General features: G+C 44.5%; 1 protein-coding gene across 1 annotated transcript; it reads right to left on the reverse strand.

Moving 5' to 3' along the window:
* Nucleotides 3,031-4,533, reverse strand: LOC8055645 (histone H3.3). Its single transcript, XM_021457096.1, has 5 exons — nt 4,441-4,533; nt 3,962-4,039; nt 3,775-3,854; nt 3,517-3,607; nt 3,031-3,410 (listed from the first exon to the last, which is right to left on the reverse strand). The coding sequence occupies exons 2-5, from the start codon at nt 4,037-4,039 to the stop codon at nt 3,240-3,242; spliced, it is 420 nt and encodes a 139-aa protein (XP_021312771.1). The 5' UTR covers nt 4,441-4,533; the 3' UTR covers nt 3,031-3,239.

Below are 18,229 nucleotides of genomic sequence, written 5' to 3' on the forward strand. Positions count from 1 at the left end.
AATATTTCCTATGTGGGATATTGATGAACTAACCGCTATTTGTGGAACCAAACACCCTCGAAAATGAGTTCGACTCATTCCAACCTACTTCAACACCTAAACTAGACACACCTTTATAGAAGAAAAGAAGTTACTTTTGAAAACTATTGGAGAAACCCCTTCTTTGCTGCTTGCAATTATTTTTGGGAACTTGAAAAACTTAATGATTTTAGAAATTAAATTTTGAGAACTCTTGGAGATGCTCTTGCCTCCACTAATACTACCTAACACAAGGGTTTTTGTTGTTTTTTATTAGAACCCTAAACTATTTCTAATTATAACTGAATGCTTCCAAAGTTTTCTCTCTCTTGCATTTTCTCACCTAGAACACTGCCTTCTTTCCATTTTCACTTCATCTTTCACGTAAGCACAATACTGACACAAAGAGGGGAATGAGTGATTCGATAGGTGCCGGCCGCTAGGCCATTGAGCTACGCTAGCAGGCCTGCATGCCCCCGGGGCTGGCTGCAGCTCGGCTAGAGGGAAGCCCTAACAACGCGGCAGGTGGCGGCATGCTCGGCCGCTAGAGGTGCGCACCAGATACACCTTGGTACGGTCGCGGGTGAACCGGTTGAGGCTACTGGTGACAGAAACTGGGTGCATTCAAAAGGTATGGGGACAAATCATGGTGGTCGAGGAAGGCGATGTCAAGCAGGAAGAAATCGAGCAAGGAATAGGGATCGAGGACGAGGTATCGGGCACGAAAAAGATGACGGGCAAGCAGCAATTGGTACTGAGGAGGTGGCATAAGTTGAAAAGAGGCTTGGGGGGTGGGGGGGAGCTCGAGATGTCCGGGAAGGGAAGATGCTTTGAGCGAGAAGTAAGTAATTGGGTTATGGTGGGTGGTAAATGAAAAAGTAGTGACCAACTACTTCACTTATGAGAATGGATTGTGGCCTTGTGGGAGGAAAGATTTTAGTAGGCAATAAATCTGAGAGCTTGAGGCATTGTTTGGATGTAGTCGAATTCACATCAATCCACGTGTATTGGAGTGGGTTGGAGTAAAACTTGAACTAAATTCTACCCCAATCTACTCCGATATATGTGGACTGAGGTGAATCCGACAGCATTCTAATCAGAAGAAGTCGCAGGTGCTCTTAGCTGAGGGCCAACAGTGGGTGGTGTCGTGAGTTCGTGACAATGACACTAGCCCGGCAAGGTGTCTGGTTGCCATGATTGGGTTCGAAGCGTGCCCCCGTCGGTGAGCGCAAGCTGCCCCACGTGCCTCCCGTCTCCTCTTCACTAATCACTCTCGTACTCCACTCCTGGTTTCTCTATGCGGGCGGGCCCACACCCCACTAGCGTAATATCCCATCATCAGCATCAACCATGATAGGAGGACTGGCCGCGTGACTGATGGCGTAGTACTCCGGCCTGATACTGGTAGTGGTATCGACAGGGTTAAGCAATCATCATACACGTATCATAAAGAAATGGACACTCAATCAATACGGCATCATGGTAAAGACGTTGCCTTTCCAAGATATAAACCCTGACAAAATGCACACGAGTAGTTTTCTCAATCAATATACATAGTCTTACTAAAAGAACTCGAGAGGTCAAATCCTCCGCCAAATTTTGCTCTTCTGTGTAAATTGGCCATATTTTCTCTCCTTTTGCTCACATCTGTCTAGGCATCTTTCCCACAATTTTTTATGGGAATTCAGATTAATTAAGGGCTCGTTCATTTTCCTAGGAATTGATCCCTGAAATGGTTCCCAGCTAGAATAATAAGCTAATTTATTTGTATAACAATTGATTACTTGGAACAATTTCTAGCCTTGTTCAGGGACAACCGAATGAGTCCTAAGTACTATTTTTTTTAATTCAGAGTATCACCACATGAGGGGAAATTATTTGCCCTTCAAGCTAAGTTGTCCGTGTTAGCACTAATTAAAATACGGCTTGAAAGAGAAGAGATGGAGCTGATTAAACCAGTTGCGCCAACAATTAACACGTGGGGTACCTACGCGTCTTCGCCAACAGGGCCTTACCGGTTTCGTGACTACTACTAGTAGAAACTACAAGATGGAATGATTCCAGGCAGTAATCAAGGGGCCATGTTCCCTTGACAGAAGAACTCTCCCTTTCAATAACTCCATGTTAACAATTTATTAGTACTACTATTTCATTAGGTCAGAGTGCAACCACAAAAATAATCTCATAGACGTGATCATAGCTAGGAAGCCAGCATATGCACTAGTCTCCTCGGGGGAAAAAAAGAGATAAATCGTATGGACTTGATCGTAGCCACGGAGTACATTGCGTTACTATTTGTAGTCAACTTTGAGGCGACCAATTATATATAGTAGTATACGTATGAGCCACAAGGACAGAAGAACAAAATAAGGCCGTAACGTCATCTTATCAAATATTGCCTCTGTCCCAGAAAAATACAGTTATTTTTTTCTCAGTTAAAGTATCTTAAGTTTAATCAGATTTGTGAAAAAAAATCTAACATAATCAAATCAATAAGTATCAATATATTTGTGATAAAATATATTTTTATAGTTGCTTATTTTTTCAATTTAGTCAACTTTAACATAATTTTAACTTAGGCCAAACGTAAAATTCACATTCTAAAGGCAACGGGATTTGATAATATCTACCTATACTGTTTATTTATGAATAGATCACGGCCGAAAAACAACATACTGTACTTGCAATGGCCCAGGCACCATTGGGCTGTAACAAATGGAATGAACGGCCCAACGTGAAAACTGGTACCTCAACTCCTCAAGTAACCCACGCCATTTGCTCAAAAAAAAAAGAGTAACCCACGCCAGGCCCTTTTGTGGATCAAAATCAAATAGAGAGGCCCATGTAAATCCATAGGACCACGATTGTGCTGTGCCAGAGTTTATCATATCATCGGCAAAGATGTCCATCCACTTGGAATTTGGTAACACAAAAAAATTGTTATATGCATCGTTTATCACGACTTCATCAAAAGAAAATTCAACAGCCAGGAAAGCAAGCAGAGAACTTACGTAAAAGGAAACTGAATAAAGCTTAATATCTTACACCAGCAAATGAAAACCTAGGAGGCTACCATGCAATAATAACTAGCTAGTTATTCGACATTATATAGAATGTTTGACACAAACTTAAGCTAACGCTTCTCGACAAAATATAAGGCCACAAATATACTAAGTAGCAGGTTGTCGGTAGCTCCATTGACGACGCATGCAATACGATTATTAGTGCCTCTCGCCACGGATCCTGGTAGCCAGATGAACATCTTTGGGCATGATGGTGACCCGCTTGGCATGGATGGCACACAGGTTGGTGTCCTCGAAGAGAGCCACGAGATAGGCTTCTGCTGCCTCCTGCAGAGCAAGGATCGCATGGCTTTGGAAACGAAGGTCACTCTGCATATGCATATACATATTAAGATCTTACGTGCAACTGTTTCAGAAAAACAAGGGAAAAAATGCAGATCATGCATGTAGTGATCAAATCAGCAGCCACACGTACCTTGTGAAGCTGGGAAATCTCCCTGACGAGCCTCTGGAAGGGCATCTTCCTAATGAGCAGCTCGGTGCCCTTCTGATACTTGCGAATTTCACTGCAAGAAAATAAATAAATGTGAAGAGGTTCAGATTCAGTTGTGGCACGGTTGATTCCATGAAAAAACATAGCCGTACGTACCCAAAAATTGGTCGTTGATAGCAAAGCAAAACCATGAAATGAAATGAAATTAGGTGTGATTTTGCACTTGCTGCATGAACATACCGAAGGGCGACAGTTCCGGGGCGGTAGCGGCGAGGCTTCTTCACTCCTCCGGTTGCTGGCACTCTCTTGCGAGCAGCAATCTGTAAATAAATGGTCACGCCAAGCCATACTAATGTTAAAATCTACTTTCAACACGTACGCAAGTACTGACGATGATACTTAACATGCAAAATTTACATATACATACGAATATCTTTTTAACGAGTTGCTTCCTTGGCGCCTTTCCTCCGGTCGAGTTACGAGCTGTAGACTTGGTACGAGCCATCTTGCAAACAAAAAAGTAAACTGATCATGTACATATGCACAAAATAAATCCTGATGAGTATCATATTGTAATTGAAATAAAATGCTTTTGAGGAACAGAAATAAGCTATGTAACAGTATCTGCATCTAATTAAATGTGCACCGAACTACTGTCACACACATAGCATAATAATGCCTAATAATGAATCATGTAAAGTAAGAAATTAAAACAAATTGAGAACATGTATGCAGATAAAGAGAAATATATGAATTGAGAAGTGAGAACTATACACAGTGCAAATATGGACAACGAACAAAGCAAGAATATAGATCACCGGATCAATTAGTACTGCACGAATCAAAGTAGAGTAATGAGGAGATCGAGTAACTAAAGATGAAGGAGGGGTAGGTTTATTTAATTACCTCTCACAGATCGTGTGTGCTAGCAACTGCTACACTGATGATGCCTTGTAGCTGTAGTCGTAGTAGGTCGCTCTTCAGCCGTGGCCCTGTGATGAATTTGGCTAGGGGGGAAGGGGGCGCTATTTATATAGGCCCGTACGCGAGACGCACAACAGACTTAGGTCGGTTCCTGCGTGATCGGACGGCTCTGATTAGGCTGTGCTCCGGATCGGTGTAGGCAAACGCAGGATTCTTATTGGTTGGTGGCACTATGACGCGGATTTATGTAATTAACCAGAGCATGTACGTACGACGTATATGTAGTTTTCCTTCTGATCTATGCTTTTTTCGGCAGTCATTGGATTAAAATCTAACGGATCATGAGAACGGGAACTATACGTTTTAGGTTTAGCACCTTGAGCGGAGTTAGCTACCGCACGATCACGAAGCGAGAATATCCGGTCATGCAAGTCATCCGCGGACCAGCAATCAATTAGCGTTCAAACCACGCGGAAGCGAGCCCAAACTGCTGTTGCCTGTTGGGCTACGTGGAATCGGAGGATACGTGACTAGTAATAACCACGCGGCCCAGGTGTGTTATTCTCTTTTTCACTTTTGCTTCCGTCTTCTACCGCTTTTTCCTTACTCTTTTTTTTCTCTGTTTGCACTGGACTTTTTCTTCTTCTTTTTTTTATTTTTGGTTTAGTTTTATTGTTCCAATAATGTTCCGTGGTGTATCTGTATTGTTTCGTTGCTACTTATAAGATGTTCAGTGGCGTGTTTTGAATTGCACGTGTATTATGCATGGCATGTTCCATGGTGCATTTTTATTGTTTTGTAGTGTAAGGAAAATGGTACCTTATATGGATCATTATGTGATTTTGGTGTTCGATGAACAACATGATCATTTGGACTAATAATGTTTTCTAGTAAAGTTTCAAAAAAAATAATGTTTGCTACTATATAAGGAAAGTTCACATGGATGCAAGGTTGATTCTAATTTAGGCACTATGGAGATCGGCTTGATCAACACCTTAAGCAAGACACCGGAGCTACTTTAGAAAATCTATAAGCAATGCAAGAAGTCCAAGTCATAGGATGGAACCAGCCCAGGCACAAAGATACAAAGAAATGGAATTAAAAGAAGCTGCACAATGTGCACCGGATAAGTCCCGTGGTAGCTAAGGTGAAGCACTAAAGAAAGAAATCAACACACATGTAAGAGACAATGCAAATAGATCGAGTCAGTGTGCTCCAGAGAAGATAGGCGCCAGAGGATGTGGCTCCACAGGAGATAGGCACTAGAGGATGTGATGGCACTATGGAAACCTAGGGTTTGCCATTGAATTAATCAGTGTGTGCTGAAGGTTGGGCACCAAAGAAAGATATCTCCACCAGAGAGATTTCAAAGAAGAAAAACTAGAACCAGAATTATCTAGTGAGAAACACCAGAGCCTGATGAATAGTGCTCCAACAGTTGTTAGATCAACGACTGTCTTTAAGTGACTAGTAAACGCGGCACCACCCGAACTGATGTTAGGCATCAGAATTTCTGACGAGTCTATGAAAAGTGCAGCATGCCACCAACGACTAGTTTTGATGGTTGGGGCTATACCCTTTGGATGGCTCATTTTTGTGTGTTAGTGTACTAAAGATAAAGGGGTGTTGAGACACCATTTCACTGCTCTAGCCACCACAAATGTGTAAGGAAAGATTAGGTGATTAGTGTAGTGCTTTGCAAGGTGCTTAGGTTAGTTAGATCATCACTTATATGCTTATTCTAGGTATAGGACTAGTGTTTAGTGAGGTTTGCATAACTTTGTACCACTTGGTGCCTGCGCACGTCCACCTCTCCTCGGAGTCTGTGCAGATGTTGGTTCTGCTCGCTGAGAAGGACGTCGCGCTCTTCTTGTTGCAGTCCCATCTCACGCACGACGACGCGCGCCTAGGGATGCAACTCTTGATGTCAATAGACGGACACTGCCCACCTGATGATGATGTTGCCGCCTTTGATCTCGCGAGCGTCCCTCCTCTCGACGGCCTTCGCAGCTTACGGTGTTAGAATTTGAATGTCCTATATGTTTTCGTATGTCTTAGATTATATTTCATCTGAATTTGGTGCTTTTGCAAGACAAAACTGTATATGGTTGCATCCATCTGCAAGTATCGCTCAGTACTTGTGCCAATGTTAATTCATTGATTCTATTTTCGCAAGTACTGAACATTTGGCTCAAAGAGGAACATAGGCATCAGAAGTTATAAGCGGATGCAGGTGTGTGCGGAGACTGACTGCCAGACAGTGGTTTCAGCATTATAAAACCACGGAGTGAGGCTTTACATGGGCTAGCTTGCACGCTGCTACCACCGTATAAGCATAAATAATCCCACAAGTTGGACAAAATGAAAACCAATAAGACCAATTAGTTCTAGCAAAATGTCGCACGGAAAAAGTTCCTGTTACCTCTTGAACTCTAAAACTGGACATCTTATCTCCCTCAACTCTCAATACAAGTTAAATTACCTAAATGCCTCGCTTAGAAGTAGTTTTCAACTCATCCTTCTTTAGTTAAAAAATCTAGAAATTACATGGTTAGGTTTTTAAACTTTTAAAAAATCTAGGCTTCTAAAAATTTCAAGAACAACCACATAGATATATAGATCCAAATAAATTACTTAGAGCTCCTGAAAATATCTTTAGAATCTTCCAAAATTATATAACCTCTAGGAAAATGGAACAATATCTAGAAAAAATCTTTAAAATTCCCAAATTATTCTAATTGATGTCTTAATGTGTTTAGAGCCATTCAATAAAAAATATGATATGCAACCAGCATGAATGCAATATACATTTAATGTTGAACTTATCCATGTTGGTTTCGTGCGTTTTCTTGTGGGAAGTTTCTAAAATGCATTTGAACATCAGCTAGAATATTTTGAGAATTGTTTAGATCGTTCTAGAGCAAAAATACGATTTTTGAAAGCTTCTAGAGATTTTTTATGAGCTCTACCATTTTATTCGGTTTGGTCGTGTTCTAATACATCTCTAAGATTTTTCATAGAATTTTAGAAGCTTAGATATTTTTATTTTGTTTAAAAGTATTATTACATATTTACTAATTTTTTAAGTAGAAAGGATGGAAACGCCTTTAAAATCACTTGTAAACGATAGGAGAAAATTTAAACAACTTTGAGAGTTGATGGGGTAAGATATTCGACTTTAGAGTTCGAGTAGGAAGATCATATCATGAGTATTGTTTAAGAAGGTAAAAGGAGCTTTCTTCCTTTCTAAAAAATAGCTTCTTCCAAGTCACACGATGGTCCATGCATCCATATCCCTATGAGTAACCATCTGAATGAGGCAAGAAAAAAATGACTATGACTTTGTTTAGCATAGCTCAAAATTCACTAGTGAAGTAGCTCCTTTTGGCTTCAGCTCTACGAGAAGCTCTATCGTGGAGCAGAAACTATTTTGGTAGACCGTTTGATAATAACTCATGATTATATACAAAAAAGAATGAAATGACTACAATGCCCTTCCCCATCCTAGACCTCTTCACTCGCCCATGGTTATGGCAACCTCGCCCGTACCTCGCATGGTGATAGTGCCTGCACGTGCCTCAATGGCTGGCAACCACGCGCCTAGTCTTGGGCCTTCATGCTCACTAGCCATCCCTGGCCATGGTAGCCTCTCTTTTTCTCCGTGCCTGCACATCTTCTTTTTTGAGTCTAACCCGCGCACGCCCTAGGCATCAGCTGCATGAACTGGCGGTCATGCGCCCCGACAACCACACTAGTGACCGCCTTCCTTATGCCAACTGAGCACACTCCTTCACAGTCCCTAGGGGCAAACCCAACCTCCACTTGAGCTAGCCAACTAGGCCCTCTTGGGTTGGTGAGAGCTAGGAGAAACTACTATTTTCAAGTTACATCCCATTCTAATCTCATGTGCGAACATGATTTCTGGAGATTCACCTATTTTGTAAAAGACTCTTTTGACACAAACAACTTAAAATAGCCCGTGATGTTGGTGGAGACTTATGCCAAACAGGGCCTAATAATATGTACCATTTATTGAATCTTTGTTAATTCTTTATAAACAAACTTGGCTTTGGACTGACAAACTCATGCCATAATAAGAATAATAATGCCTCCTTAATTAAAATATAAGATGTTTTAGATTTGTCACAAATTAAACACCTTTAACTGGCCTACCTACATGTTTAACATTTTTTTGGAAAGGTCCTACATTGTTAACATCAAACAAACATTCAATAAAAATATATCCAATGATGGATTTGATTTGGTGTTAATGTTGGTGTGGTTTTCTAGAAATTTAGTTAAATGTAAATAAGTTTGACTTAGGACAAACTAAAATATCTTACATTTGCAATACAACAATAATTTTTTAGATTTTTTATCCTAGTCTGTATGAGTTCTATACCTAATCAATCGTTGTTATGTTTTCTATGAAAAATTCAAAAAAAAATGGACCTTCTCTTTAAAGACAATCATCCATACTTAACGAACTTCTTTGTAGCTATAAGCCCATAGTCTCCCACGTAAGATACACCAACTTCGTCCAGCGGCGCCGCAGAAGAGCACATCAGCGTGGCTGCCAAGGTTTGCTTGACTCTTGAATAGGCCGCTGCCGCCATCCCCTAACAATTGTGCAGTTATAGTTTTCCAAACGGTCCAAGCCCGCTGGGCCGACACGGGCACATGACGATTTGGCCTGGTACGAAAATGGCCCATCCCAGCCTTTTCCGTGCCTGTGCCAAGCATGACATGACCCCATGCCCGTGCCTGGGTTGTGATGCCAGCACAATGGCATGGCACGGGCGCGGCCTGCTTCAATGGCCGACACGGGGGCGGCACGACTTGTAGTCGTTGGATCAGCCTCCCCACACTCGTGACCATGAGTGTTAGAATATTAGACAATTTCCATATCATTTTAATTCCATAAATTAACAATATGATGATGACATATATGATATTATTGATAAATATAAGCATGACATGAATCATAATTACGACATGTAAACATGATCCATAAAGCATATCAAACATCAAAGTTTGGCATGGTATATAACTTTCTGTAACAACACCAAACAAGATATAGCTACCGAAACATATAAACAGATATACTGAAACATATATGACACAACTACTGAACCTGTACGACAGAGCTATTGAAACAAACAGAAATAGAGCGACGTAAAACTGAGGGAAGACGAACAGATCATATCCTGAGACTTCCGCATTCAGATTTCCAGAACCTTGTCCTTCCTCGATCGCCGTGAGGTAGAGACGAAGGCGAAGACGACGAACCAATCATCGGGAAGAAGAAGACGGCGACCGGCAACACCAAGAGACCTCCAGGAAGAAGATGAACAACAACAATGGAGTTGGGCAGTCGCATAGACGCTCTCAAAAACCTAATTGTCGATCCCTCGTGCAAGGTCTTGAACGGCAAGGGCTCCGGAGGCACCTGCCCTCTCGCACCTCCATGCATGCGGAGTTACGAGATGGGAATTCTTACTTTGCAACAAAACTATGATCTAAGTGTTCTCTCTTGTTGTACCAAAGGGATGAGAGTCTCCTATTTATTCTTGTGGCTGGAGAGGAGAGGAGGGGAAGGGACTCCATGTTGGCGGCTGAGGAGATGGGCAACTGAAGGGTTTTCACGCGGAGTTGAAACTCCTAAGTTATCTATCGAAACATCCGCAGATAGTGAGTTGAAACTCCCACATAATTGAGTTGAAACTCTCGTACCGTCAGCCTGCCTACCACTCCAACTCTTGGACTTTCCATTCGGTACAACATATATTGTCCATAATTACACACCATAGAGTTTATTGATTTATTAAATCTAAATGGGTCTAGCCCATAAAAAATCCAACAATTAGATCTCCGTGATGGGGAAGGAGGGCTATATAAGCCATCCGCTGCTCGACACTCCCCTAGACCTAGAACCCTAGCTTATTCGCACCTTCACCCTCTCTCTCCTCACTTGCTGCAGCTCCTCAGCTCCTGCGCTCTCTGTTCTCTAGTGGCAACCCCAACTTCTCTCCTCTCTTCTTTCTGCTTCTTGGCGGTCAGCACGGGCACACAACACAACCTTCTATATAACTCTTCCTCCTCCCTTACCGGTGATGTAGCCTTGTCCTCCTCATCTTGCCCTCGTCATCTCTATCTCGTCTCCCTCGTCGACCTCGTTGGGCTCCTGCATCTCTGAGGCCCTGAGCGAATGCGTTGAGATACCAGGGTGCCAGATCTGTGTGATGACGAGGTCACCGTTGTCGCTGGCATCTTTGCAGCTTTGGCCGTAGGGGTGAGCCATAACCCTAACCCGAACCCTTACCCTACTTCTTCTTCTTGAACCCTAACCCTAGATCTGTTACTAACCCTACTTCTTTCTTCTTGGTAGCCATCGAGGGACCGGAGGCCAGTGACAGCAAGATGTCGGACGAGCAAGAGGTCATTTAATTTGTTATCTCTGTTGTCTTGTGTTTTAAGTTCCTTCAGATTTCAAGTTAGTTTTTGAAATGATCTTTTGATTCTCATCTTTTGAAGTGGTGTTGTGGTTTTAGTGCCAAGTCACGACACTAATCCGCTAGGCTGTCATGCCCTATGGCACGACACGACACTATCTGAGGGCTTTAGTGTCGTGCCTGGGACAAAGTCTGGGCACGGTGGCACTACACGGCACGACACGACAGGGCTACCATGCCTGATAGTGTCGTGCCATGTGGTGCTAGTGTCGTGCAGTACGAGTGTCGCCCGTTTGGAAAACTATATGTGTAGTGTCAGATTGAGCACCGAATTCGAATCGAACTGAGATGGCACGGTGCCATAGAGGAGCACGTCAGCGTGGCCGAGGTGAATGATGTTTTTCTCAAGAGGAAAAAAACTTTCTCCAACAACATCCTATCAAGTGCGTTGAACATTTTTCTTTGGCACTATGTCGCCCCGAGCCCCAATCGCCACAGCTACCGTCACCGCCTAGTTGTTTGCCGGAATTGAATCTCTGGTCATTATTTTTAGATACGAGACTAAGAAATAGAATAGGCAATAGAGAATCTGTTTGGAAGTTCTGGTAGCAAGTTAGGCCCTTGTTTAGTTTCCAAAAACTTTCAAGATTCTCCATCGCATCGAATCTTGTGACACATGCATGGAGCATTAAATATATATAGATGAAAATAAAAACTAATTGCACAGTTTACCTGTAATTTGCGAGATGAATCTTATGAGCCTAATCTCTACTATAATGAAACACTTCAAATTATACTAGATCTACCCAATAAAACTTCCCCCGTTGAGAATCTCTTATCTCTATACACTCAGAAAAATGTACACAGAAAGTTGTCTTTATTAAAATCAAAGGCTATAAAACATATCTTCCATGCTTGAGCCCAATCATGCGGCGGAGATTGATCGCAGGCTTCAACACTACGGCTTCAACGCGACCTGAGTCCTCACCCTTCCCCGCCCCGGATCGCGGCTTCAACAGGGTTACGATCAATCACCAAGAAAAAGAGGAAAAGAAACCGACAGTCCGACCTCCATGGTGTCCGACGACGACGACGCGGTGCGCAACAAAGACGGCCGATCCCTCCTCCACGTCACTACCGCTGCCGGCCATACCCGGGCGAGTAGAGGATTCGGGGAGAGTGCGACCCGGTCGGAGGGCGCGACGAGAGCGGAGGACGCGAGCCAGCGCAAGCACCGCCACTGTGCAGGCGAGCGCGAGCTCCGCTCCGCTAGGGCCGTAGCCGCCACCTCATGCTCAGCCTCGCCCTCGCCCTCACTGCCTTGCTCGCACTCGCCTCCACATCCGAATCTGACCACCTATGTTACACGGATACAGATACGCGTATCGGTATCGGAAGGATACGGATATGCGGATACGTCAATTTTCTGAAAAATCCGATACGTGGATACGTTTAATAATTAAAAAAATAAAAATAAATAAAAATAATGCATGTCTAAATTTAAAGCTGATAGCAATAAAGTTGATAGCCTTAATGTCTGTTGGCTGTGTGGCTGCAGATCCTACACTACCAGTACCATTAGCACTAGCACCACTCAAATTGGGAGACGCCATCTACAACAATCAAGCAATAGGAATCACTAACTCTAGTTCCACTATTGAAATAGAATAGATCAAGAATGGGGAAGGGGATTCACTCACTCACCGCTCACTGGAGGTCGACCCCGATCCGGCAGGCTGGAGACTTGGCGATGGCGGCCGGCGAGCAAGGGCGGACAGTGCTCGGCAGGCTGGAGACTTGGCGATGACGAGCGGACGGGTGCTAGCCTGCTGCCGGCGGACGGAGAGCAGGGAAGCCAGGGAGGGTCGCGCCGTCGCGGGATGGGAGCTCGTCGCCGGAGAGGGAGAGCACGGAAGTAGAAGGGGATTCTCAGGCGGCTGCTCGTCGCCGGCGAGCGGACGCTCGTCGCCGGTGGCCGGCGGACGGCGGGTCGGGGGTCGCGGCGAGTCGCGAGCAGAGGAGGCGGCGTCGCGGATGGGAGCGCGTGCGGTCGTGCGTGAGGGTAGGGCTGGGCGGATGGGAACGCAATGGATAAGTGCTTGACTGGGCTGTTGTTGGGCTGGCCGTATCCACCAAAGCAGATACGCGAATCCTGAGACAGATACGTATCAGCCCAGCGTATCCGATTATTTAAAAAATAATTAAAATTCGGATACTCCGCGGATATGTATCGGCGGCGTATCGGATACGTATCCGTGTCCGATACGTATCGGATACGCTCATATCCTGAAGTATCTGTGTAGTGTAGCTGACCACAAGGTGCGTGCTCACGACCCTACCACACGGCCTCTTGGTGCCCCGGTTCAAAGTCGCACCCATCCCGATTAGATCGGTCGAGTCACGCTGGTTGTAGGACCCCCTCATCGGTCGAATCTCACGCTGCTGGGTTGGTGGAGCTGGCTCCTCTCTCGGGGTTGTTCTAATGCGAGGTTCGCTTGGGGCTGATGCGATGAGAGAGTTCCTGGTGTTCAATTCCTGAGGATAAATGAATAAATTGTTTTCTGTAACTTAAAAGGCTTCAATGACAGAAGTCATCAGGAACAGTTACTTGTGTCTTCTGGTCTTCTTGTGTCTAAATCTAGATAGAACCTTACAAATAAATATCGATATGCCAATCTCTGAGAAATATATCACAATAGAAATTTGAAGCAGAGATCATTTGCAACAGATTTTACTTATGTGGTTGCTGCTTGAATGTTATTTTCCTTATGATTCCTACATGCAGGGCAAGATATGTTCAGAACTCAAAAGTTCTCCTCATCCCTTTTAATGCTTACACTTGAGCTAGATGCTACGAAGGTCAGTTTGCTGATGCCATTGAAAGCTCTATAGCCTTATATCTAGATAGAACCTTACAAATAAATATCGATATGCCAATCTCTGAGAAATAAATCACAATAGAAATTTGAAGCAGAGATCATTTGCAACAGATTTTACTTATGTGGTTGCTGCTTGAATGTTATTTTTTTTATGATTCCTACATGCAGGGCAAAATATGTTCAGAACTCAAAAGTTCTCCTCATCCCTTTTAATGCTTACACTTGAGCTGGATGCTACGAAGGTCCAGCAGTTTGCTGATGCCATTGAAAGCTCTATAGCCTTATGATAATTTGGGATGTATTTCTTATTTCTAACGTTGGCATTCATCTTTGTGGGTAAATTTATGTTTTGTTGCCTGTTGCCATATTCTTCTAGATGATCTGCCTCTTTGGGGTAGGTTCTTCTCAGCATAATATTTTCATTTCTCAACGTGTATACCTGTTTTGAACAGATTTCGGTGGGAAGACTTACAAGAACAGTGAAAACAAGCATTATCTTTACACACACAAGAACAGTATTGTTAAATACAATGATAACAGGGTATGCTTTATTACATTTTTCCAGAACGTTAACACATCAATTTGGATGCACCTAACTAACATGATCTCATGTGATTTTTGTTTCACATAATTCATGTAAATCTTACCCAAGAGTTGACTAAGCTTCTGGAAGATGGTAAGAAATTGGAAATGACATATTCAGTCAAGTGGATAGCAACAGATGTGTCATTTCCTCCGCCGTTTTGAAGTGTACCTGGACTATCCTTTCTACTGCTTTTCAGTGGTGTATTTATAGAGGGGTAAAGATGAAACAGATTGTTTATTTTATTTTATTTTATAAATGTTATCTTGTTTTGTAGACTTTATGGGAAAGTCAATTCTATGTATATTTCTGCAATTTTAATATGTATATTTCTGTAATTTGTTTAATTTTTCTTTACTTTAGTACTGCAGTTTCAAGGCATGTTTTATTTTTTAACCTTGTCATTTTAAATTGCATCTTGCTGGATTATTTATTGGTGAGCGTTAGGGGTACATATATATCTTAGATAGGATTCTTTGTCAATCAATGGTTTTATACAAGTGCAGCTTAAGCATGTCAATTCTCATTTAAGTTGTTGGAAACTGCAGGGTTCAGCTGACATGCACACAACAACATATTTGGTGCTGGAGGACACCATTTTCCCCCACACTTGACAAGACCAACGGTCCGTGCCCTTTGATCTAAAGCTGATTTGAATTTGTCTGTCTTGAGTCTGTGTCTGCAAAGTTTGTTGTGAAAGGATCAAGATGCCCAAGAGAGGGGGTGAATTGGGCTTCTCTAAAAATTTAAGCAACCTATAAGCTCCAATTCGACCCCTTGTGCCTAGTGTGACTTAGAGAGCTACCGGATAAAAGTTTTGCAACCTAGTTCCAATCCTATTCTAGCATGGCAATTCTAAAAATGTAAAAGCACAAAGTAAATGCTAGAATGTAAAGGAGTAGTGGAAGAAAGTGCTCGGCGATGTTTTGCCGAGGTGTCGGAGAGTCGCCACTCTCCACTAGTCCTCGTTGGAGCACCCGCGCAAGGGTCTTGCTCCCCCTTGGTCCGCGCAAGGACCAAGTGCTCTCTACGGGCTGATTCTTCGACACTCCGTCGCGGTGAATCGTCCAAAACCGCTCACAAGCTTGACACGAGCCACCCACAAGAACTCCGGGCGGTCTTCGTGCCTCCAATCACCACCGAACTGTCTAGGTGATGGCGATCACCAAGAGTAACAAGCAAAGAACTCTCACTTGACCCAAACAAGGCTCTAGAGAGTGGTGGATGCACACTTGACTCTTGGAACTCACTAGAGAAGGATTCTCTCAAGAAATCACTCAAATCTCAATCCTCTCTAGGCTCTTGCTACTCTCTTGCTCCACAACAAGTTTCTCTGATGTTCAAATGGGCAAGAGACCTCTCATGGACGAGGTGGAGGAGTATAAATACTATCCACGAAGTCCAAAGGTCAACCAACCGTTTTCCACTAAAAACGGGGTCACCGGACGCACATTATGTTGCACCGGACGCACTGCACGGAGTGTCCTGTGCTCCATAACGGCTAACTATACTTGCTTCTGACAGGTCACCGGACGCTAACTTCCAGCGTCCGGTGCACCGTCCGGTGCTCCGGGAAGATTTACATGCTCCCTGCGCATGGGACCGGACGCTACCCGGTGCGTCCGGTGCTAGCGTCCGGTGCTCAGGGCAGGTTTGCAACCTCCCTGGGTATGGGACCGGACGCTGCCCGGTGAGTCCGGTGCCTAACCCTAAGCACGGCACTGTTCCAACGGCTAAGGACCTCACCGGACGCACTCACAGAGCGTCCGATGCTGCGTCCAGTGCCCCCTTGGGCACCCTAACTTCGTCGAAACGCGATCGCTCCAAAACGAAGTTTGTTCCTCTCGATCTAAGGACTATCTCTGAGCTGCCTAGTGCTAGGTTTACCAAGTGTGCACCACACCTAAACCTAAAGCCTTGCCTAAGTCAAGCTACTAGATCAAAGCCCCTCTTAATAGTACGGTCAAAGGAAAATAAAGTCCTAAACTACTCTAAGTGCCCTTCTTCACCATATGGCACTTAGACCTAGTCTAGTCTTGACGATGACCATCCATCCCTTGAAAACCGAAACGATTTCCACTATTAAGTAGGCATGAACGTCCCTGTCCATCGAGTACCTATTTACTATGACCTTACCTATGACTTTGCCTCTGCAAAACACACGTTAGTCATAGTAATCAACAATGTCATTAATCACCGAAATTACTAGGGGCCTTGATGCTCTTTCAATCTCCCCCTTTTTAGTGATTGATGACAACCTCGAGTATGAAAAGAGTTGAGGTTTATAAATGACTTGGTTTTAATAAGCATGTTACAATAAGAGCAAAGTGATTAGACATGCTTATATCAACCAAGTCCGTCATCCTGCATCCAAATATGTGAGTGATATACGACAGGATAAAAAACACAAGGCTCATAAGTACAACGGAGTAAAATGCGGAAGCAAAAGAAATATGAGCCAAAACACATGACATTAGGATATTATAAAAAGCACAAGTCATGTCTCACAACCAAAGTAACTCTCATAAGTGCAATGCATAAACATAGACATGATGCATGATGGAGTGGCACATATAAAAGTATCTTAAAAGAATAGGGACCCTCTCAAGATCTCTAGCTCTCTAGCTCCCCCTAACTCCTAACTCTCATACTCACACTCTCTCCCCCTTTGGCATCAAGAGCCAAAAACCTAAGAAGTCGGTGGAGGAGGTGAAGCAGTGGAGTCCCTCGGCACGGCCTCGAAGCGAGCTGCATCGTTTGAACTGTCGGCCGTCGAGGCAGAGGAGGTGGAGTGACCCTCTGAAGCTGCACGGGTTGGCGAAGCGGTCCGGGTCTGCTCTATAGGTGCGGGAGCTGTCACGAGCTGTGCTGGCTGCTCGAGTCCTGCTGACGAAGCTGGCACGGACTCGGTCGCTGTGGCTGTCGTCTCTAGCACGGTGGAAGACGGTGCAAGCTGCTCGGACGACGCTACAGACGACGACAGATGCTCAGTAGGGGTGACTGGCGCCGTAAAGGCAGCTGGAGCCTGCAGAGGAGGAGGCGTAGGGTCACCAGTCAGAGCACTGTAGGTGAAGCTGAGGTGCGGGTCTGTCGACGAGTCTCACACTAGCTGTGACGCTGACGCTGACGCTGACTGAGGAGTTAAACCGGAGTGGAGAGGTGTAAACTGAGGTACCTGCTCAAAGCCAGAGGAGATAGTACCCTGGGAGACCTGGTGCCACGGCGTCGAGAAAGGCTAGCTCTGAGCTGGTAGCTGGAGAGGCTGCTGAGACTGACTTTGAGTCGGAGGCGCTGGAGTGGGTGGCCTGACAGTCGAGCTGCCTGGAAGCTGTATCTGCGGAATCTGAATCCCTGAGGCGGCCATGATAGCGGCCATCATCGCTGTCTGCTGGGCCTGGAACACAAGCTGCTGCTCCTGAAAGGTGAGAAACTGACGCTGGAGCTCATCCTGCCTAGCCTGCACGGCTGCATTGATGGCAGCCTGGTCCCTGTCTCTCCTTGCCTGCTCCTCAGCTGCACGGCGCTGATCTGCCCTCATACCCTCTAGGATAGCAAGTAAAGCTGGGTCTGAAGCACTAGAAGAGCCCCCTGCCTCGTGGTCGTGTGCGCTAGGAGGGAGGTCTGACACTGGCGGCTGATAATCATCATCCGAGCTGTCTGAAGCAAAATCAAACTCTCCCTCAGCCTCTGCATCTGCGAAAGCCCCAATGGCTATGTCCTGCAGCTCCTCTGTCTCTGGTACAGCTGCTGTACTGCGAGTGCCCCTAGGAGAAGGTGGGGGCACCTGTCCACGTGGTGCACGAGGAGGTGGAGTAGCTCGGAGGTCATGGTGCGCTCTCAACATCTGCCTGGGGTCG

The sequence above is a fragment of the Sorghum bicolor genome, chromosome 1 (genome assembly GCF_000003195.3).
Source record: "Sorghum bicolor cultivar BTx623 chromosome 1, Sorghum_bicolor_NCBIv3, whole genome shotgun sequence".
Classification (NCBI taxonomy): Eukaryota; Viridiplantae; Streptophyta; class Magnoliopsida; order Poales; family Poaceae; genus Sorghum; species Sorghum bicolor.